The sequence below is a fragment of the Triplophysa rosa genome, linkage group LG11 (assembly GCF_024868665.1).
Source record: "Triplophysa rosa linkage group LG11, Trosa_1v2, whole genome shotgun sequence".
Taxonomy (NCBI): Eukaryota; Metazoa; Chordata; class Actinopteri; order Cypriniformes; family Nemacheilidae; genus Triplophysa; species Triplophysa rosa.
Window position 1 is genome coordinate 20,858,784 of NC_079900.1, and position 24,249 is coordinate 20,883,032.

General features: G+C 39.1%; 1 protein-coding gene across 1 annotated transcript; it reads left to right on the forward strand.

Annotated features, from left to right (window-relative positions):
- Positions 1-12,240: 12,240 nt before the first annotated feature.
- On the forward strand, positions 12,241-14,894 carry pmp22a (peripheral myelin protein 22a). The gene is made up of 5 exons (XM_057346321.1): positions 12,241-12,440; positions 13,256-13,345; positions 13,464-13,557; positions 13,886-14,026; positions 14,118-14,894. Exons 2-5 carry the CDS (start codon positions 13,268-13,270, stop codon positions 14,276-14,278), a joined length of 474 nt encoding a protein of 157 aa, XP_057202304.1. The 5' UTR covers positions 12,241-12,440; positions 13,256-13,267; the 3' UTR covers positions 14,279-14,894.
- Positions 14,895-24,249: the final 9,355 nt, after the last annotated feature.

Sequence of the window (24,249 nt, forward strand, 5' to 3'; positions counted from 1 at the left end):
CTGGTAGGGTTTTGACTGGTCAAAACTGCTTATTGTATACAATCGTAATCATAGGGGAACCACTTTAAGTGCTATATAGCACCATGTCTTGGTGCTTCAGTGGTTCTTCAGAGGTCCTATGGGGTGACCGAGGTGCTATATAGCACCGTTTCCATATAAAGAACCTGTTAAGCCCCTGTATGGTTCTTCAGTGGTTCTATAGCACCTCAGTCATCCCAAAGAACTGCTGAAGAACCTCTGACGCACCAAGATTTGGTTCTAAAAGTGGTTCCCCTATGATCACGAGCCGAGAACCACTTTAGTGCTATAGCACCATTTTTTTAGAGTGTTCTGTATATATAATTGTTTAAAATCACATTAAGCATTTAGTATTTTTAAACCAATTCGGTGTAATAAAATTTTAAAACATTCAGCATTTTGCAAATTAAATTGAACACGTTGATTTGTAGGATACAGTGTTTTTGTATGCTATTACAAACACAGCCTTGATTTTTTACTTGATATCAAACTCGTCTTAGAAAGAAAGACTTATTGTCTTCTTTCATATTTCTCTCTTTTGGATCCGTGTGCTTTTCTCAGGCTTGTGTATGGGTGGATGGCTTGCTTCTGTTTACACTTTCTCTAACTCTCCTTCCATTGGGTAAATCAAAGGATGTTGTTTTTATATCCGAGCCTCATCCTATGTGCCATAGCGCGAGAGGCCCTGGGTCAGGCAGAGCCGAGCTCTGAACTCTGTGAGCATTCCTTTACTGGTTTTAGAAGGCACATAGTGAATACGTGTGCCGATCTTACAGTGGCTCATTAATATCGAGCCTGGCTCTGAGCTATGTAAAGCACTGACTTTTCCATTACTGCACACTACTTTCTGTTTTTTCTTGCTTTTCCCAGGGGGCAGTAGTGGCCTAATGGTTAGAGAGTCAGACTCGTGACCAGAAGTTTGCCGGTTTGATTCTCAGGGCCGGCGGGTAACGGCTGCAGTGATAGCTGCCTACTGCTCCGGGTGTACGTGTGTTCACAACTCACTGGAGGGGTTAAATGCAGAGGTCACTTGAAACGTATGATATTTCCTTCCCAAGATTCCACACAACAGAGTGGATTGTCTATTCGGTGAGTCTCAACTCTACTGCAAAATAATCGCTGTCCTCAGACTGTCTTTCATCATTGGGCTGGCTGAGTGAGGAGGACAAATAATTGAGATCACACTTCAGCTCAGCATCACATCATGGGATGGAAAGGCAAGGCTTTCTCGAATGTTTGTGTATGCGTGTTTATATGCGACTAAATGTGTTAGCGTGTTTAAGAACACGGCATCTGGTTTTTATCTAGTGCTGGTTTTACCAACACACTGGACCGACTAAATAATAAAAACATAAAAGGTAGATACATGTGCAGTTATTATCATTTATTAACGAAACTATTGAGGCATAAAGTCTAAAGTGCTGTTTTAAAAGTCATAGTTGAAGTAATATCGACTACAATTGAGATGCTTTCTAGTGTTTCATGTTCCTCATTTTTAGAGCTCATTCTTGCTCATTTCATTTTCCACATATTTACAAGTTTTAAAAGTAACAATGAACAACAAGGGTGATCTATATGAGAGGGTGAAAAGTGATGTAAAAGTGATTGTTTTGGGTGCAAGAAACCTTGGATAATATTCTAATCTAAGCAAATAAAACAATCCAAGAAAAGTTCATATTTGCTGGGTATGTGTTTATTCAGATGGATCAGAGATGAAGACTTTCTTTGCCTGTCTGAAATACAAACATTTCGTGAACTTTTGACTCCCGGTTAAGCTCTCATGTGATTCAAAACATCAGTCAGTTTGCATGCAATGTCATTTGGCCGTGAAGGCATGCAAGTGCAATCATAAAACTATACTTTCTCTGCGGATAAATAAAAAAGGAAGGCCAAGTTAAAACAAACATATGTATTTTTACTTGAGGAGGCTGTTTTGGGTGGGTGTGACACCCCCAAAAAACCCAAACAGTTCACCGTGTGGTAATTGACACCTCCGTTTCATTTAATCTCCTTCACCAAATCACCACAATGCGTAAATGAAAAGCAAGCTCAACATGCTGTGGATGTGAAACCTGTTAAAGATCCAGTGTATTTTATTTATAGGCAACTAGTGGTGAGGTTGTGAATTGCAACCAATGGCTCACTCCACCCCACCCATTCAAAGCACTACGGTGGCTGACACAGGACTAAGATGTCATTTTCTCTTCTTTGACGAAGTGGATAACGTATTTACAAAACGCGTTTTAAGCAGTTTGTCCGTTTAGGGCTACTGTAGAAACAACATGGTGATCTCCATGCAAGGGGACACGCAATAGATAGAAACAGCTCATTCTACGGTAATAAAAACACAACGCTTCATTATGTAAGGTCTTTATACACCTCTGAAGACATAGTTATGTATATTATATTGCACTTCTGTCCATAGATCCTCCAAAAAATGACACACAGCACCTAAATATTTGAGGAATACTGCTTGAGGAAAGTCCAACTGCAGACGAAAACTTGATAAAACTTATTCTGATGTTTCGTCTCTTGTTCTCTCGTCATGTCTATGGGTGTGTGTTGTGTACGTGTTTTTAATTAACACTTAATGATTCTCCAGCAGTAGTAGATGAGTGGGTGGGGCGGAGCAGGGTAATGAAGATGGGGATGGGTGGAGGTAGGTTGATGTCACTGCTCTTTCGGCCCCTGAGACATTAGGAAAGATGTTGTGTTTTATCCCAGTAGTATTTTATTACAAACATCATTCAGACAAAAATGAAATATAGTCATTATTTTCTTCTTCAAGAATTGAAACCAATCTCTCTTCTCCATGCAACTACTTCACAATAAATAGGAGGCTTTCTAGCATTATAAAGTACACAACAGCATCATAAAAACATTAAAGTGATGCTTTTACAGCGTTCTAGATATCTTTTAAGTTTTAACACACCCTTATGAGGTTACATTAACTTTTTTTTTCCGCTGTTGTGAAACACAAAAAAAGTCATTTAGTTTTTATGACCAGCCTTTTTCACCAAACTTGGTTCTCCTGCAGTATTAAGAAACACATTTTATATGTTTCACGTGTGAAATAAATAAGTGACAGTGCTGATCGCTGATACATGGGCTGTATAATGCTCTGATTAATATGTTTAATGTCTCTTTGTCGTAAAGACATATACAGTAACTGTTTTGTTATTGATAGTATATCTAAATTATGTTTAGCTCACCTAAGACTTGCAATAATACCATGAAAATTGTACATTGTATGCACCGCCTATTTGTGTGTTTATACATGTTTGTGTCTATGTATACATTTGCCTTTTTCCCTTACCTTCTCTATTTCATATTACTTTTAAGGTTTATCTTTTGTGTTTTTCTTGGTTTTGGTTTTCTTGTACAGCTGCTTTGATGCAATGCAAATTGTAAAAGTGCTATAAAAACACATTTGAATTGAATCTTTGTATCTAACCTGAGTAATGTCCATGTCATCAAAGATTTGATTATCAAACATCAACTAAATCGTTTATGGTGTTTAAAAAGTTTATATGGTGTTGACATAATGACATCTAGCTAGTTACCCTGGTACTATATGTAATTTTGTTTCATTGCAATGCAAGTTTTAAAGCTCTCACATAATATTTGAACTGTTGTTTAATATAATTGATATGTTTTTATGAAATATGTATCTGCAATCTTTAGTATAACATTGAGTATAACAAATATCTGTTTCCTTAGGACAACTCTGAAGTTTACAGGCCAGTTGGAAACTCTGTGGAAGTAGAAAAAGCAATTTTTGCAGTTTTAACACATGGTCATTTTGGACTTGGCAGGAAGATTCTGAACATTAAAGTATGTTTTCATTATACATAAAACACTTGAAAATTTGATTTCTTATGAAATGACCCATCTCAGATGCCTGAACTGTGTCATGGTGGTCATTGAATGTGTGATAACTGCTGCAGCTGGTCTCCATGTGTGGGACAGAAAGAGACCTTCGCTTATCGGATCATCTATCTATATACACATGTGAGGGGCTTATCTGTTCATTCATCTTACCAAAATATTTTGGGGACGCCTCAAGCATTCTTGTTGTATCTCTGTTCTTGTGTGTGTTTTACTTCTGCTTTATACGGTTTTGTTCGATGTGCAGTTTGGCAAAGTTGCACATACTGTATGATTATTAATCTGCTCACGTTGTTGTTAAATTTAGCAGATTCCCATAAAATCTTGCATGTGCCCTGTTCGTAATAACGCCAACATTTCAGCCAGGCGCGCTGTAACACGAGCCCAGGTAATTTTGAAAGGTTATGTTTATAATGGAAAAATTCAAACAAACACAGGCTCTGCTTTCAATTACACCGAAAGACCCCCCCCCCACAACCAACAAGAGGAAGAGAAGAAAAACATTGAGGTAAGTGCAACCTTTGTTTCCCCTTTTGCAATGCACATAGGATATCACTCGGGTAAAAAATTAGGACTGTTCAGCGACTGTTTTTACATGTATAACCGTTGTTCTACACCCATTCTCCTCACAAGAAGTCAAAATCTCCTGCTTTGAGGAATGCATTTTAAGTGACTCAAAGAACGTGAGGGTTTTGTGGAGGCTGACTTGCAAGGGGCCCGTCTGGAATGCAGAGCACCCCCATTTCAGAACATATATGGCCGCAGGAAAGGGGGTTAGATCGTGTGTGTGTGTGTGTGTGTGTGTGTGTGTGTGCGTGCGTGCGTGCGTGCGTGCGTGCGTGCGTGCATGCATGCGTGTGTGATACTTGCATGCATGTGCGTCTGTAAAAGAAGGGTGTGCCAGACCTCCCTGCTGAAAACAAACCAGAGGAGCTGCACATATGTAAATTCTTGTTTCCAGCATTTCAGCTTATTTTAAAAGAGAAAATACACATACGGGAACATAACATTGGTATCGGTGCATTTTTACAAGTAGGAGTATTTATCGATTGTTATCGGCCATATCGGTATGTGCAAATAAAGTGTCATTTTTAATGTTATCGGTTTCAACGCGATAATAAAATTAGGCCGATACATTAAGGCCGATAAATTATGAATAATTTCCTCTTGTTGAACCACTACATTACTGTGTTTACGTAGTGATCATTCATATACTGCTATTAGCAAAACATTGTTGATGTACAGTATGTAGATATTTATAATTGTGTAAATTATAGGAACAAAAGCTTACTGTTTGAAGCAGATTGCTGTCTGAATGCTTGAGACCTGTTTGACTTGTGGCTATTGAGAACACTTTTGTGAATTGCACTGAAAGAACATCCACAATTTGTTTATTAAATAAAAATTATACCAGAGAAATTTAAATAATTTTTAACTGCGTAAAGTAGTCTTGGTACATGATTTTTGAAAAAAAAATGTTAATTTTTAAATTAAAAGCAGCTGTCCACTTTTTGCCTTTTGTTTCGAAAAAAATTTATATTATTGTTTAGATACTGTATATCGGCCAATATATCGGTTATCGGCAAAAAAATGATCAGTGATCATTATCGGCCAAAATTACATATCGATGTATATGTTTGCACAGACAGGTGTTTAAAACAGTAAGTTATTATTCATTGATAATCGTACACATGTAGAAAAACTGCTAGCATAGTATGGCATTGTTTGCTCTTCGCAATTTGGTTGCTTTATGGTGAGACATTAGACATATAAAAAAATCCCACCTCATTATTGTGTCAGTAATGAAAATACCAAAAACATAGAATATACAAGACCTTCTGTGAATATTTGAAAACACAGGTGTTTACATCTGCACGTCAATCGTGTCTCCTACTATGAGATTTAATGATAACCGGCCACCTGCGTCATAGATAAACAGCAAGGTATTTCACAAAGAGTGAGAGAAAGTGATCCTCTTTCATTCTTTTTGTTGCTGTTCTAAGACCAAGAAGCATTTGAGGTCAATGCTTTTACAATATCAAGGCAACACCCTGGGATGAGGTAACTGCAATACTGAGCTCTCGCATTCCAATACAATTCTGACTAGATGTGCAGGAAATCCTTCCCACACAGGTCTCCCATCATGACCTGCCCCATCCTTCTTCAACTCCATTGAGATGTTAATGCTAACAGCTGCTGAAACGTCCATTAACGGCTGTTAATAACCAGTCTCTCACCTCCCACGTGAAGTTGATTACGTGCAACCCAATACAATGGCAAAACATTCTCAGCTAAAAAACATGTTAATTAAGATGCATCCCATCTCTAAATTCAATGGAAAGGTTAGCTGTCCAATATGAGATAGAAATGTTTATAGTATTGTCAAGCCAGCAGGAATGTGTTTCTGGGTGGGAACAGTTGGTGTAATCCGAGCGGCCTTCAGCTCAGAGTTAGTCTCGGTGGCCACATTTCCGCCGGCATTTTACTGAGTCAAGGGCGGTCTTTCCCAAACCTGCTTCTAGAATCCCAAATTTGAGTCGTCTCTCAAATTGAACACACCTGGTTCAACTCATCAGCTCATTAGTGGACTCCTCCACGATTTGGGTGTGGCTGTGCTAAACAAATGAGACATCCAAAATGTGCACTACCCGTGGGTTTACACAAGGATTGATATTGGGTAACCCTGTTCAAGGCTATTGTGAAATCTTCCAGATTTTAAATTGCTTCACTGTTGCCGGCTGGAACACACTACAAGACTTTTAAAATCTGAACCTTTTTTAAACTAGACATCATACACTTGCAGACTTTTAGAAAGTTTCAGATAGAAACACACTAACTGATCAAATCTGCAGACTGGCACAGACTTTCTGCAACAAGTCCAGACTGAAAATCTGGGCAAAAGTCTTGTAGTGTATTTTAGCCTTAAGGCCACTATCAGACCGATTCCTCCAGCGGTGTGACAGTCTGGAGCGGTAATAGGGATGTGTGTGCTGAAGACGTAGTCTGAAACAGGAAGCCCGAACTAATGATTCGCAGATGGTTGGGATGGCTGCAGTCCCGAGGCCTGGGCTTCGTCACGGTGTGTGTTTGTGATTTATACGCCTGTTACTCTGAAAGGGGGCTGTGGCGGAGGGGCGTGATGGGGGTGGGGGTGGGCAGTGAAGTTAAGCCATCTCCCCTTTGGTCATGGTGCGAGGGTCTCAAGTTTACCCTCTTTAAATGGAGGAAGTTCCAATCCCGTTGAGAAAATGAGACGAACGTTGGATCACACTTGGCTCAGGCTATGAAGATCATATCTATCCCAAACAACATCTGGGCTCTGCGAAATGTACGTGGCTGGATCTAGATTGAACACTAGCATGGGTGTTTTCACACTGCTATGGTAAGAGTGCCCTTGCTTTCATTCAGGCTGACTCACGGCCCCTCTAACCTGACATCTGATAGCTACTAAGCGAAACGTAAACATTCACCACAGATCCCAGAGCGCTTCATGTAGGAATAGTAGAAAGCTTTGGCTGCAGTCTGAGAGAACGGGTAAAGTTAAAAAAAACATAATTACGCTGCCTCTACAGACAAAGCCTTATCGCGCATTTTGCCACAATGCAGCTGTGAACTTTTGTTCAAGCTACAAGTGGCCTTGAGGGACATGTTATGCAAAACCTGTCGGTAAACCAAGAAACAATTTCTCATGTTTGTATATCCTTGCATGGGAATTCTGTTTTAGAAATACAGCGTGTTTTCTCTGCATCGGCCAAATTTTTTAACACACCAACACTGCAGGATTGTTTATCTAACACATTTGTGACATATGCGAGTTAGGGTGGAGGAGTGAGGCACTATGCATTTCAATACATTAGCCTCATCTGTTCAGGGTGTCCTCCCTCGTATTCGAAGCAGTGTGCTCCGGTGACATAATACTCATTTCAACCCACACCCATCCAAAGTTTTTCTTCTCTGCGAGTCAATGACTTCCATTTGCTCTATATTTTGCAGGCTCAATTCCAGCATGATGGCGGCTCCTCCCTTTCTCCAGACACATTTGAAATTCCCAAGGTCCACCCTCTTCCAAAACTAATAACGAAACCTCCTTGATTTCTTTCACCATTTTCCTGTGGTGTGGCTTGGCCTGTTTGTCACATTCACTGCTGTCCTCCTCTAGAACCAGACAGACCTCAGAAAACCCCGGGGTGGTGACTCACCAGGACACATCGCTATGAGCAATGCCATAGACTAATAACAAAACTATTCAAGAAAGATTTTACTCACACAGTATGTTTTGCGACAGTTTTCCACACCATGCTTTTGGCATGGGATGAAATGCGAACACATTTGAGAGTAGAGAGGTGTGAATTCAGAACGTTGATTAAAGGGGTCATATGGCGAAAATACGTTTTTTTATCTGTGTCTTTGGTGTGTTATAAGTTGCCCATGCATGTATTAGACACGTAAAATTGCAAAAATTAAAGTGTCGGAACAAAAGATGCATTCTATCTAAAAGCGAATGCTCACCCAGACCTGCCTGAAATGCCTCGTGTAACCACACCCCCACAAATCTACGTCAGTTCTTGGTCTGATTTGACTAAGACCGCCCAAATGTACACGCAAGTAAGGTGGCGTACCTGTCAGTACAATTGCTTTGGAACCTGATGTTCCAAATATGGTAAGAGGCGTTACCTTTCCCTCACACGCTTGCAGTATTCGTCCAATCACTATGCACTGGTTAACTGGCCAATCATAGCACACCTCACTTTTCAGAGTGATGAGCTTTGTAAAATATCTGCGCGTTTCAGAGAGGCGGGACAAAGAGGAGATACAAACATGCGATATGTGGAAAATACAGCGTTTTTGAACCTTAAATCGTGTATACACATTGCATTACATCTAAAACAAACCATAATATTCCTTTTAGCCGTGTCATATGACCCCTTTAAAACTTGATGACTGATGTGATGCTGAAGTTGGATGTGATCTTACACCCAGGCCACGCTTTGATACCAAAGTTGTGTAGAACAAGACATCAATCAACATATAGAGGGTACAGTTTATTTCTCAAAACCTCTCATTTTCAGGATGTGAATAAACACCTGGTTCACCATGAAATACAGGTCAGAATGCAAAAAGAAACTGATTGAAGCCAGACCTCTGAATCACACATGGCATGATTTAAACCATACACTCTCATTTCATTCTCAATCATGAGTCATTTTGGCATCATTGACTGCTTCAACACAAGGAAATGTTTAAGTCTGAGCATTGAATTTTCTTGTAGTAAATAGATGTTGTTTCAATAAGATGGAGTCATGCCTGTGGCGCTTCCTGTCAAGCTATATTGCAAACAACCACATTAAATTTCTTTTGCATCATTCAGTGTTAATCTTATGGAACGTAGATGCATGAGTTGGCCATGATTAAACTTCATAAGTGGGAATCTTATTTATATTCTCTACAGTTCAACATACAGTATAATACTGGTTATTTGTTTCTTCTGTGTATTAATTCACGGATCGCTGACATGAATTCTTACGTTTTGATGGGAATGTCTCCAGCTTTCCTGTGGCTCAGCGGTTAAAGCATGGCACTAGGTCATGGGTTCGATCCCAGGGGATTGAACGTAGTCAGAAACAAATTACAATGCAATGTAAGTCGCTTTGGATAAAAGCGTCTGCCAAATGCATAAATGTAATCTCCTACTTAATGCCAATTTAGATGCAGTGACCTCAAAATAATTTATACTTAAGTATGAAACAAATACGAATTTGAATGAACAAGATAATAGTACATCAATATATAATTTGTATTTGTGAACAAAAGATGCTAGACTAAAGGGACAGTTCCCCTCCGTTATTTTGAAGAATCTTGGTAACCAAATAACATTGACACCCATTGTATGCACACAAAACTGCATACATTTGACACATTTCTCAAAATATCTTCTTTTGTGTTCCACAGAAGGAACAGGCATAAACAGGTTTTGAAGTAGGCTACATGAGGGTGAATAAATGATGACAGAATTGTTATTTTTGGATGATCTATCCCCTTTCTTTAGTCATTTTTTGCTATTTTAATTGTGGTGAGAAAAATAGTCATCAACGACCAAGGAGAGAGTTATATTAGGAGATGCATTGTACATGTTTCAAACACCACAAAAGATGTGGTCTAGATTAGATCTAGATTTAAACATTAGCCCCACGCCCTTGAGTTTCTTTGAAGTAAACCATTTGGCCATTGCCCCCTATTGATCCAGGCAAAATCAAATGAACCCAAAAGATAAGGGAAATTAAAAGAAAAATTAAAATAAATTAAAATCACAAAAATGATGTCTCCTAGATTAAATGGAGTGCAAATCGATTTTTTAAACATCTATTTCCCTGTAGAAGAAGAGCCAGAAATCTCACCAATGTCTCCATTCCAGTTTCAGAAGAAATCTTAAAAGTGTCAATCAAAAGTCAATATTATTGAAGATCTCAATAGGAACTCACACATTTCTAATCAAATTTACCAAAAATATACAATATACAGCTGCGGAAATAACTAAGAAACCATTTCAGAGAGAGTTTTTCTGATTTAAAAATGTAAAATTTATAGGTATGTGTTTAGGTAAAATGATCATTTTTGTTTCATTCTGTGAACTACTAACAATATTCCTCCCAGATTTAAAAAATATATATTGTATCTATTTGTATTTATTTGCAGAAAAGGAACCCTGGAGAAACAGGTCAAAATAACAGAAGAGGTGCTCTGTATTTTTTCAGACCTCAAATACTGCAAGTTCATATTCACTTTTAGGCAATACAACAGTCATACAGTATTTGTACATGTATTTAGGAAAAGTTCAAAAATATAGTTTTCATGTGTCTTGTCATGCTGTCAGTCTTTCGCATTTGGTGTTGGATGACTTTATGTCACTCCTGGGGTTTGATTTTGTTGTAATTCAACAGTCACTGGACTGGAACGGCCACAAAACATCTAGAAATAATGATGTGAAATGAACATTTGCAGTGGTCTCTTATTTTTTCTGCGGCTGTGCATTTATTTTATACCTCCATTATCTTCATGTATTTGAACAAGCGTGTCGTTAGTTTCTATTTGTATTTCTCTTAAACCGTGTCTACACTGGACGGGACAGGCACGACGCGACACGACAAAGGACATTAGAAACGCATTAGAACCCATTATAATTTCAATTTTTGTCCACACTGCGGTGCGCCTGTCGCGTCCGGTGTAGACGCGGTGTTAAGCCATTCTTAGGAGCAACACAACGTTGAAACACAAATCCTCTGGTAAGCTCTGGTGAGGAGGATCCAGTAGCTTATACTTCACCCCTTTCACCTCAATAATAAGGCAGGAAATATTTAGCAGGGCACAACATTTGTCTTTTAATGTGCTATAATTTGTGTAGTCTGCAAAATAACTGTTACAGAGCAAAAAAAGCATAGCCGAGTACCAAGTAGCTAAGTACAGAGTGCACCCTTAATGGTCCACTGCCAGCACACTGTCAGACTGTGCCTCCAATGGACAGCAAGTAATTCAAGGATGTGTATTTATGACCTACATCAAATCGGGAGATCAGGGCAAACACATCACCCGGCCGCTGCTAACCAGTTACTCTGACCCATAATTCATAAATCTCACAGAGCACCAGAGCCAACCCACGGCAACACTGTCCAACACTCCAAACCAGAGAAAACAGGGCTGGCACAGGGAACGCCTCCCTCACTGTATTTACAAACACAGCTGCTGCCATGAGACTGCTCACGAGGGTGTGGCAGAGAAAAGACGCTTGTAGTCACCAAAACAGTGCTGAAAAGTGGACTTGAAAAGTCTAAACACTGAATTTAAACTACAAAGGTTTTTTGTGGTTTAATGCACTCCAGATGCATGTAAACAGACACATGGCATACCGGGCATACCGTGGGGCCGCTGGGAGGGGCGTGTGGGGTTACGCACGCACACACGCACGCACGCACGCACGCACGCACTGAGGTTCGCTCGGTGCCACTAAACAGCAACAGTGTGTCAAAATGGAGGACATGGATGACCTTGCTTTAAGTGTGCAAAACTCAACAGTTCTGTAGAAACATTCATACTTGAACAAAACAAACTGCGTGTTATGAATTCATGCACGGTTTCCAAATATCAAGAGGGTTGTTGCTGGTGCAACGTTGTTTATATTCTCTTTTTAAGAACTGTTAAAAGTCTAAACGATATTTTTTTTTTACTTTTCGAAAATGTTGCACTTGAATAAATGCGTCTGACACATTGTTGCGTAGCAACCTGTGAGAAGAAGTTAGGCGTGGGAGGGGAAAGAAAGAGAAAAGAGTGACGTCGTTACGCTTTAGGGCGGTGTTCTCACGTTTCTGGGAAAAAAGGAGAAAGAAAAAACGCAAATACGGCTGTGGCGCTTCATCTGGAATTCACAGGCTCGTCTCGTGCTTTGAGAATCTGTAGTGGGATCCACAGCCAACGCAAGCCAGTGTTTTCTTCCTGCTCTCTTTCACTACTGAAGGATTTTCCCGTCTGTTTCTCTCTCACCTGTAAGTTGGAGCGCTATGGAAGTTTTGTTTTCCTTGCATTTATTGATGGGATATCGCAGAGTACGTCATTACAGGAGTCTGCAGCCCACATTTGGGGTTACTATGATTCGGTGCAAATCGTTACTTTTTCCGCAAATGTGCAAACGGTGTTGTACATTATTCTTTATAGTCATATATAGGATTTTTAATAGTTTCGTTTTTAATTACGTGTTGTGTTGTGCTTGTTGTTTTATTAGCTCTAACACATCTTCAAAATCAAATGTCCAGCACATTTGAAGTTTTCATACTTCGCTGTGAAGACGGTCGTTTGCAGAGTTTGGATGAAAACAAACGTGCGTAGGAATGTGTGCCTGTTTCCTTTAGTTTATGCTTCGGAAAACTCACACAGCGCGTACGTTACAGTTATTTCAGTTATTATATTGTTGTTATTTTCTTACATGTCTGCTTTCTGGGGTGGAAACTTCAGATGCATCCATACACATTTTAGAGGTGGCGAAAAAGGCGGCACCGCCAAAAAAAGCGACCTGACTGAAGACATAAAAGCATATATTTCGTTGAGAAACACAAAGCGCATTTCAGTCACTGCTATGCGACTGGTTAATGAAGAAAGGTTTCCACATATTACATTTGATTATTAAATGCGTAAAGGACGAAAGAGAGAAAAAAAGAAAAGTTTATAAGTGTTTGGGCTAGTGATGAGTTAGTCCGCGGCGCGACCTGGTGGCCGGATGAGGAACTGCATCATCACATATTGAAGTGATGAACAGTACGTGTAACAGGCAGAGCTTTTGATAACTGTCTTTCTGTTCTGTCAGGCGGACCCCAACATGCTGGCCATTCTGTTTGCGACATTAGTCTTGCATCTGACAGATCTGATTATTCTCTTCGTTTCCACCTGTGCTAATGTGAGTATCACCTTTGGGCTTTATATGTTGTAGAGTTTGTGGGTTGACCAGGAATTGAATAAAGAATGCGCTGGTGTGTATGTAACCATGTGGGTGTGTCTGAAAAATAAACAAACAGGCGTGGAGAATACATGGAGCTGATAGCTATGACCTCTGGTATCGATGCGCACAAAGCAATGGGGGATACACCTGTAAAGGGACTGGTGAAGAAGGTGAGCACTGCAGAGTGAAAGTTTTGTGAAATTTAACCAATGCATCTTTTGTTTCAACGTATTGATTAATACAATTCCAACATTGTAAAAACATTTTATTTTGCATTCATGAAAACCCTAGGATGCATGGTCCTGTTAAACATAAGTTGTCAAATAGAAAACAATACAATTAGGAAACAATTTATGTATTCATTTTTTATGAGCCCATTGAATTGTTTTGCAAACAAACGACAATGAGCATGAATAAAAAAGTTGACGACTGTATACTGCTTCAGTGGTTGTTGGATGGGCTTTTGTTTATTTCTTTTTGTTTTTCTGTCTCTTTCAGAGTGGCTGCAAGCAGTACAGGCTCTTATGGTCCTAGCCACCATCTTCAGCTTGACCTCCTTCATCATCTTCCTCTGCCAGCTCTTCACCCTCGTAAAGGGAGGACGCTTCTTCTTCACGGCCGTCTTCCAGATCCTAGCCAGTGAGTATCGTCTAGCCGTGTTTGTCAGATCACGTCTGGGACGGCGTCTGCGTATTCTTACACCCTTTCTTTCTCTCTCTCTTTCCTGCAGGCTTGTTTGTGATGAGTGGGGCCATCATCTACACAGTGATGAGTCCAAAGTGGGAAAGTGACAGCGACAGTTATGGATACGCCTTTGTTCTGGCTTGGCTGGCATTCCCTCTCACACTCGTCAGTGGCTTAATTTACATCGTCCTCAGGAAGAAAGAATGAGAATTCAATCTTCAGGGACTTTTTTGGAAAGGAAAACCCTACTCAGCCAACAGACTCTAACCAAGTGGCTGCCTCCTAGTATTTAGACCTAAAGTGATCAAAGAAAATGACAATTCATGAAGATTCAGTACAGCGAAGACATTGTGTATGACACAAATCTGTGTCTCTGGCTGTTGAGCCTATTTATATACGTTTTCCCAAGCTTTTTGTAAATAGTATGCAATAACATTTCAGTGAAGGCCCTGATTTTTTAAGATTGTACTCATGGAGATATAAGAAAAAATCTCTTTGTATTGTGTGTTTTATACCCTTTTCAAATATATTGTTTTTTAATGCTGTAATAAAACGTACTCTTTAAGGGATCTTATTGACGTTGACTTGAAATTTCTCTTATAGCCATATGAAACATAGCCATTCAAAAAAGAGTTTGTTGTGTTGTGTTCAGATTCTCGGAAACGGTGCTATGTATTTACCATTGCTGAACTTTATAGTTAGATATACCTATAGACTCGAATTTTGTACAAAATTTCACAAAACATTTTACATTTGTGTATTTTACCTGTGATTATATTACTTTATGAGATGTCTTTTTTTAAAAGAAAAAATAAAACATCAAATTGTTTCCCTTGTCTCATATTGCAATACACTTCATAAGAGCACTAAGGCTGTTCAAGGTCAACAGACTTACTAGGAAGGTCGTGCACTGTAATAGAGACTTTTTATCTTGTTAGACAAATATCTTTGGTTTGGTTTCTAGACAGAAATGTAGAGTAAACCACTCCTGACAGGAAACACAGCAGGTGAGGTCATTTTTATAGGCTTTCTTGCAGTGTAAAGGAAAAACAGATGTGATGTAGAGATGATTTTTCATGGTGTACCAGTGAGTCATCTCAAAGTATCCTACTGAGGGCCAGTGAAAAAAAAAGGAAAAAAATAAAGCAAAAAGATAATTAACTTTAATTTTGACCTGAACATATTATAGTGATATTTTGGTCACTATGTTGACAATATTTATAATGACTAATTTTATTTTAAACCTTCAATTCATAATAAGTGCTAATTAAAGGCATACAATAATTACAAAATCTGTTCAGAACTAAAATAAATCCCAGAATGCATTAATTTATATGTACTTCAGAGTACATATGTACATACACAGGTGAATGGCTTTGTGTTTAACGCTGGAATGACACCACAGAAGTTTACTGAAATATTCAGATTAAAATTTAAACTCTTCGTAAAGATTTTGTTTCATCCCTTTTTAAATAATAACAGCACCTCCCCACCTACAGTACATATATCTATTATATTATATGATTACAGGATTATGACTGTAATGGTCAAATGCGGAATGCACACATCAAAGACCACACCCGTCACAACAGCGTTCATATATTCGACCGCTAGATGGCGCCAGAGACTTGTTTGAAATCTAACAAAATCACAATTTAAAGGGACAGTTCACCCAAAAGAGAAAATTCTGTCATCATTTAGTTACCCTCTTGTCATTTCAAACCTGTATGACTTTCATTCTTCTGCAGAACGCAAAGCAAGATATTTTGAAGAATGCTCGTAACGGAACACAGTATTCACTTCTATTGTATGGACACAAAACCAATGCAAGTCATGACAGCTGTTGTTTGGTTAATAACATTCTTTAAAATATATATTTTTAGAGTTCTGCAGAAAAAGTAAATCTTACACGTTTGAAATCAAGAGGGTAAGTAAATGATGTCAGAATTTTCATTTTTGGGTGAACTGTACCTTTACATTTTACACAGATTAAGAAACTCATAATATCATAAATTATCAAATATTCCAACGAGTTAATGTTGCAAAAAATACTACTTTATTGACTTTAATATTTAATTTATTGTTAGTGTAACAGATATACATTCAAAAGGTAGCCTGCTTTGAAAGGGATGTGAGTTTGTTCTCTTTTTGAATTATTGTATGTTCATCTGTCAAACATTCTATAGGCAGTACTTAAAGAGGCCTGTTTAAACCAGTGATCTATTGGATTATCACAAATATCTTACAATAGGATGTGCTGTGCATCCAAGCTGGCAGAATGGGATTTTGCACATACATCGACAAGAAATGAAAATGTTTTAGGTATTATATTTAGCATTTTCACCATGTGCATAGCAAGATTGCTTGTTTAATGTACTGTGTTTGCTAAAAAGACTTGGTGGAGGACCGATGTGGGCCGAAAACTCCAGGGCCGTTTTTGCTTCCCAGTCCGCCCCTGCCTCCACCCAAACAAAAACCTGGTTTTATGACCTAATCTTCATAATGTTAATGTTTATTAACCATCCTCACTTTCAATCTAAGCGCATCATTTGTTTAACATGCACTTGTGTTTTTAACCAGTCTGCTCAACACAAAACACACGTCCCATTAGGTGTGCTCATCAAAGGCAGAGCATGTTGATAACATATTGGCAATGTCAAGAAAACTCTGGGGGCCCATAATGGTCTTACAGCTCCATTTCAAACGTGGTTAACCTCAGAGGTTATTTATCACCCGGTGAGTCATGGGGGTTGAACGCCATTTTACTACAGGACATGGATCTGGGAATCAGTGGGGTGTACATTGAAGATGACACTGGCTGTTCAGCAGAGGTTTCTAACAAACTTCTTATCCTAAAATTGGCAGTACTATATGAAGAGCTCATTTGCTAATTTTTTTTATTGTGCATTCCAAGCAATATCAATCAAACTGCAGTGTGGTTGTTTTGAATGAGTAATTATAACTAAAAGGAATAACTAACACAATAATATGCAATAAAAAACATGATAACACAATAAAAACATGATTTTTGAAAATTAATAAACCACGAGTCATCTGTTTTTGCAAATGAACTCTTCATTTGCACTTAAAATTCAACACCTCTCTTTACATAGACATTTTATTTCCACTTGTAACTTGCACTGCCTCCTTATACTGTGAACATTTTATTTTTATTGTCAATTATTTCATAATTTCGTATATGTTTTCCTTATTTTCATTGCACAAACTTTTTTCTTGCTACGACTGTTCCCCAATGAACCATTTTTCTTATAAGAAAATACCTTCTTATAAGAACCTTTCGTTTATTCTTAATTGTCTTAATAACATTTCTTTCAGTATAAAGAACATTTTGTGCAACAGAACAGAGCATTTCTTAATGGAACAATTCAGACAAAAACTGGTGTTCTTTGGCAAACAGTTCTGGGGCACTTTTGACTACCATTGTTATTTTTCCTACTATAGTCAATGGTGGCCAAGAACTGTTTGGTTACAAGCATTCTATCAAATATCTTCCTCTGTGTTCATCAGAACAAAGACATTAAAACAGATCTGCAACAACTCAAGGGCGAGTAAAGGAAGACTGTATTTTTATTTTGGGGTAAACTGTCCATTTAAGTTAGTCAAATCAATTTAAATTGTATAAAATATGTAAAAACTTAAAATTATACTGTATGACCAATATACATCAAGAAATTAAAAGAAAAGAAATAATCACTCTTCTAAATAATGGCTATATGCATCGACCTAAAACTTTTTGAAATATTAAAAACATTCTGTTATTACAAGACAATGCCATATCCAAATTACAAAATGCACATTTGCAATATGTCAATAATTGCAATATCTTGCAGCCATAACACATACCACACTTTATTAAAATAAAAAGTGATTGTGACTTGCGCCCTTTGAGCTTTCCTCGCTCTCTTATTGGTTAGAAAGGTAATAAGAGCACCCCAATGTTAACAACTTAAAGTCGCATTGCACTTTTCATCATGTTCTTAGCAAACATCTTGACACGCAGTTGAAATAGAACAGGGACCTCTGAAGGACCCAGTGTGTTCTTTCTTCTCCTGTGAACCCTCCTCTTTGATCCACACTGGCCCCGTCAGCTGAGAGAAACCTGAAAAGAGCATCTCCGGTCAGCCGGGGACCCTCCCCACGCAACCCCTCTTTCAGTTTAAGGCCTTTTCATCCCAGGCGCCCATCTCCAGCAACAAAAGCAGTCCACTTAGATCTAAGTAAATGATATAGAAAATGTGGAAACCTAGTATATTCAGGCCGGATTTCATCACGCCTATAAATCTCAGACAAATCAAAGCCCTGCCCCTCCTCAGACTTTTTGTCTTGCTAATACACATTAGGGTGCGGCTGGCTGGTTGCTTTGACCGCCGCTGCAATGAGAATCGAGCGGCGTTGCGGATGCACAACCAGACGACTCATGTGAACTCTGACCCCACCACTTAAACCACCACCGGTGTGAGAAGAAAAACCTCTCTCGCCGATGAAGATGTAGGATGCAGATGAAGAAAATTTTCGGCAAACCCAAGCTTGCTGGTCGTGAAGAGATCTCACGTTCACACCAACAGCGGGATAACGGAGCGGCAGCCGGAGAGGATCGGAATGCATTTCATTGAGAGCGTGGAGAAGAGGCTTTTTCAGAGGTGCTAAATAACCCATCTTGCAGACCCTCGCGTTCTTTTCTTCTCGGTGACCCCTTCCGATTCACTTCATGAGTTAAGCAGAGTTGAAAGAGGACAAAGCATTCCTCTGCAGTAAGCTAAACTGAGTGATCTGGGGAATGTTTCTTGCAAGCGTGTTCTTTAGCTTTATGACTTTCGAAAGCTCACAGAAGCTTTTTGTTCTGAGGAAACACCACCGCAAGCTCGTCCTTGAAAGATATAGAAACATAAACTGGTGTTTGAGCCACAGTTACGGAGGATGTGCTTGGAGTTCACAGTTATCAGGAAAAAAACTAAAGCAATCTGACTTTACTAAAATAAAGAATCAGAAGTTATAGTGGTTATAATGGGAATGTATTGGCTTTGGTCATATGGCAGGTTGGAATCAACAGAGAACCTCTCAGCAACTTGCTGAATTAAATCCTACTGGAGTAAGTCCCAACACATGCTAAAATTAATATGGTATCATAATGGTATTCGATTTTTTGGGGTGGTTGTGTGGTTTCCTCCAAATAACACAGTCATGCTATATCAGCTCATTCTTGACCATGTCGATGTGCATGTCGACGTCCCATCTACATTCACACCACAAGCTTTTTCTTAGGTGGAATTTCCAAGCTTCAGGAGTGAAAACAGCACCATGCTTTGCTTTGCTTGTGCAGGAGCACAGGAGTGGAATCCAGAGAAATGAGCGCAGATCCATCTCCACCAGCTGTCTGTTTTAATCCTCTGGTTGCGGATGGTGCGGTGCGGGCTGCTTTTCTGTGTTGTAAGATTGTAATTATGGATCTCCGTGTCTCTCTCATTTTCTCTCAGCATGTTCTAACTGAAAGTGGCAGGCTGGATTTCAAGCCCAGGAGGTAAAAGACATACATTAATTTGGGGGTTTGTCACATCTTAGCTGCATTAAACATGTGCTTATTTAAAGTGCCACAAAAATGTCTTTTCAACAGGCCTGTGCAACACTCTTACACTACATGTCAAGAGAACTTTTCTTTTGGTCGTACATACAGACATAATTGAAATGATATGTGAACCTGGACCACAAAACCAGTCGTAAGGGTCAATTGAATAATCAGCTTTCCATTGATGCATGGTTTGTTAGGATTGGACAATATTTTGCGGAAATGCAACTTTTTAAAACTCTGGAATCTGAGGGTTCAAAAAAATCAAAATATTGAGAAAATCGCCTTTGAATTGTTAATCAGAGACGCTGTAGGAGGCCGTTGCTAAGAAGAAACAGGTTTGTTTTAACGCTCTCTATTGGTTTACCGCTGTAATGACGTTGTGGAGAGTAGCTGATCCCGAAAGCAGAAATTATAAGCTTTACGTAGATACCAAACTTGAGTGGGTATTCCCAAAGAGCGAGCAGCTACGAGTGAAGTTTGAAGGTGTGTTGTGTTTCCCACCATTTTTGTTGGCGTTTTCGATGCTTCAACTCAAAAAAGTTTTGATAGATTTACGGTAGGAAATTTACTAAATATCTTCACGGAACATGATCTTAATATCCTTTATAATGGATCATTTTGACCCATACAATGTATTGTTGGATATTACTACAAACGTCATGAAAGGTATGAACATGTAAAGGCACAATATGTACGATTTTGCATTTGGTGAGATATAAACACTGGCATTGAAATTATTTCATGTTATATATTTTATTGGTGCCTTACTCATGTAGTTGGAACTGATTAAGTGACACATTATTTTTATGAGCTGAAAGGAAGTAAAAATTAAATAAAAATATAACAAAAAAATGTTAACATTCCATTAGATCGACATTATATCCCAGTTTTGTTACCCTTCAGTAATGTGGCGTTCAACATGTGGTTTGTTGAGTTGTGGTCACCCTACGTGTGTTCGAAGTGCAGCACAGCGCAGACCAGTCGGCGTATGACATCGAAGTATTGCAAGATCGAATCGAAAGCAGCAGTCTTGCAATACTTTGATGTCATACACCAGCAAATCTGCACACATCTTATTAGTCATTTGTTGCTATGTGTTCCAAGGAGCTCTGTTTTTTGTGCATTGTTTTGTGGGTGCTTACTGTCCCCGTGACATTTGTCTATTACTTCTTGTGACCCTTCGTCGATGTGGGTCTGTCTGTAATGCCTCAATTTAATTATTTTTCAGTAGTAACACAGTGACTAAAGGGCAGCCCAGATTCAGTGTGACCTCTCTGGGTTAGTTTAACCCTGCTGACCTCTTTACCTGAGTGTGTTAGTGTCGGAATACTCCAGGTTTGAGTTCAAGAGGGCTTGCTCAAGTGGCTTTGTTTGCTTGGCCCCTCTGGACCCTCTCCTTCCATGAGTAATGAACAGGGGCCCGATGGATCTAGTTCAGGCATTAGATAAATGAGACCAGGCATTACTCCTTGAGTAAACATTTTAGTGACTGATGAGAACTTTGATGAAAATGGCTCAGACAGATTCATCTCCAGACCAAAGACTTCCCCCAGAGAACACGGACACGGCCGGTGACACTGAGGATATTCTACCATCCCTAATCAATTGGTTTACCCTATCCACCATTAGGATCCACTAGCCTGCAAGTGTCACCTCTGCTTAGACAGCCTGGAAGAGTATATATCTGACTGAGATCGTATCTGAGATCTGTCTGTCTCCCAGGGCGTATTTAGCCTTAGAAGATATCAGATCAGCACATGCCTCCCACAGATACAAGATTCTTCCCATGAGCCTAAAGCCCAGTGTAGTTCATAAATCATGTAACTAGACATCAAATGATACTTTGGGTGGTAATAAAAGACACGGATGGACCAATGTAAAAGCTTCACACATATTCCCATAGTTCTCCTACTGTATCGGACAGGTCCATTTGGATTCTGCCAATCATCTTAAACCTTTAAAAGCCTACAAATGTGAGCTAATGAATCACTAAAGAAACCAAGTGACAGGCTTTAGGGAGTATAGAGGTTTGTGTATAGATGATAACATTGTTACATTTGACCTCCTAGCATCAGTGTTTACATTTTCTTCACTTCGAGGCCTGTCCCAGTATTAATCTGTGTCTGTTTCCCAGAGGAGAACCCCCTGAGATTATCAGACTCATGATGCAATTCTCAAACTGTTAATGATGACACCATATTGACGATTACACTAAGATACACAACAACAGTGTTGTTATGACTTTGGTTTCCAAGATTAGTACTTAAACTGGTTGGTGGGTGGGTGAGGTGAGACCCCTGGTATGATTGTAAAGCACTTTGGGTGTACAGGTGTACATAGAAAGCACTATATAAATGCTTCATTCATTCATGCATTCATCCATCCATCCATCCATCCATCCATAAAATCATTCATTCATTCATTCATTCATTCATTCATTCAAACCAGTCACAGTATCTGACTGACCGATATCAAGAATGCAAATTTGTGAAAAGCTAATCTATAGAAACTATAAAACTGTATAGCTAGGTCTATAGCTGCAACTGTTGCTCATTCTCATCCATGCGAGATAATTTAATACAGTTTTGCTTAGTGTGACTTTCCATGAGAGTTCATGTCTAACAAAAAAAAAACACAGACACTTTCCATTAATAACCATCCATTAAAAACACACCTCACCCAAAAAGTGTACAAAAAGTGAAAACAAAACTCAGCCCATTTTTAACAAATATCCAACACAATACAAGAAAGACATGGATTGTTTTAACAATCTTTTTTGTTGAAGTTAAACTTCAGGGCTTTTATGCCTTTAATGGGACAGGAGAGTGAGGAAAACGTTGAGTAGAGATAAGGGAAGTAGGATCGGCAAACAACCTCTGAGACAGGAATCGATCTCAGGTCGCCACGAGCATACTGTCGCTATATGACAGTGCACTAACCATGGGGCTGTCAGCACTTCCTTGCTACAAAAGCTAAACAATTTGGGGGCTGTTAGGCTAGCACAGCATATCTACTGTCTTCACGGGACTTACTAGACTGGCATCTTAATTGTCGTAGTCAGAATTAAATAGACACAGAAAGCATGTTTGATTCCAGTGTATTACTTGCATTGGTGCTCATTCCTTTTCGTTGACAGTTGAGACTCTTTTGTCCTTTCTGTGAGTTGTTCAAAGGCCCTTTTGCTTGGCAGCATTCGGTATCAATGTCACCATCGGTGCAAGTATGTGCTAATGACTCATTTGACTCTTGACCTCATTTCACAGTGGCCTCTGAGTAGCCGCTGAAGCACAACATGTGTCTGAGGGGAAATCTCCTTTCACAGCACAGGAGTGACTGCAGACATAATGTCAACTTTGCCATTACAAGGACATCTTTGCCTGATGACTCTTATACCTTTACCTTTTTCATCAACAGAACGCATCAGACAATGATGTTAATTTCCTAATAAATATTAAGTCGAGGGAAACACCTCTGAGATATGGTTAGCAGATCTCCACAGCTAAAGGATTGGATTAGTCCATCACCCAACCACTCACATCATGACATTGGCCAAACAACAGCCACACAAAGTTTATTGCAACATAATAGAACTAAAACCGCATGGACAGACAAGTCTTTGATCTACAAGACAGTGTTTTAATAGACTTTCACATCTAAAGTGACAATGGATGAGGATGGGATTCGAACCCACACGTGTAGAGCACAATGGATTAGCAGTCCTTCGCCTTAACCACTCAGTCACCTCATCTCATTGCTATGAAGTGAGCCTTCAGTAACCACTACCAAGAAAATGGATACTTCACCCCACAATTAATTTTTTTTCATTATTTATCCAGCCTCAATGCAAGATGTATGCTTTTCTTTCCTCTGCAGAACACGAAAAAATAAAAATTGGATTAAACAAAACATTGGTTCCCATTGACTTCCATTGTATGAACACAAAACCACTGAGACATTTCTCAAAATATCCTATTTTGTGTTCCCCTAAAGAAAGAGTCATATACATGTCTTAAATGGCATGAGTGTTATTAAATGATCACTGAATATTATTTGTGTGTGAACTATCCCTTTAAGAATATAGGTAACCCTTTTATCCCAAAGCCCATAAACACATATTACGATATGTTAATAGCACTTTACTGGAAATTAAACAGATTAGCAAAGTAATGCTTTCAGCACCCTTTCACAGACAAAAGCTCCTGGTTTAACATCTGCTCAAGTATCAAACGTGCAGTCATACCTTGTGCAGCTTTAATTTGTTATTGAATTTTCAGTCCCTCGTGTCTCAATTTGTAGCCCTTCCACAATCCAGCACTTTCAGTACACTTCTGCTGACACTTTCAGTGATAAAATAAGATTAGTTGCCGGGACAGAAAACTGCGTATATGGGCATCAATGCTGGAATTGAAATCATCATCAAAGGCTCTCTCAGACTGAGAGAGAGCTGTGAGATACCACTCAAGGGCAAGACATTATTACACATTCCAAGCCAACTCTGCCCTATTTCCCATGGGCACAAACACTGCCATAAATCTGCTTACTTTGTACAGCTTTACCCTTGCACATAAACACACACACACATAATGCATTA

Coding starts and splice junctions, on each gene's coding strand:
- pmp22a (XM_057346321.1), top strand. CDS start 13,268: ATGCTGGCCATTCTGTTTGCGACATTAGTCTTGCATCTGACAGATCTG. Junction 13,346..13,463: donor TCGTTTCCACCTGTGCTAAT/GTGAGTATCACC, acceptor ATAAACAAACAG/GCGTGGAGAATACATGGAGC. Junction 13,558..13,885: donor TAAAGGGACTGGTGAAGAAG/GTGAGCACTGCA, acceptor TGTCTCTTTCAG/AGTGGCTGCAAGCAGTACAG.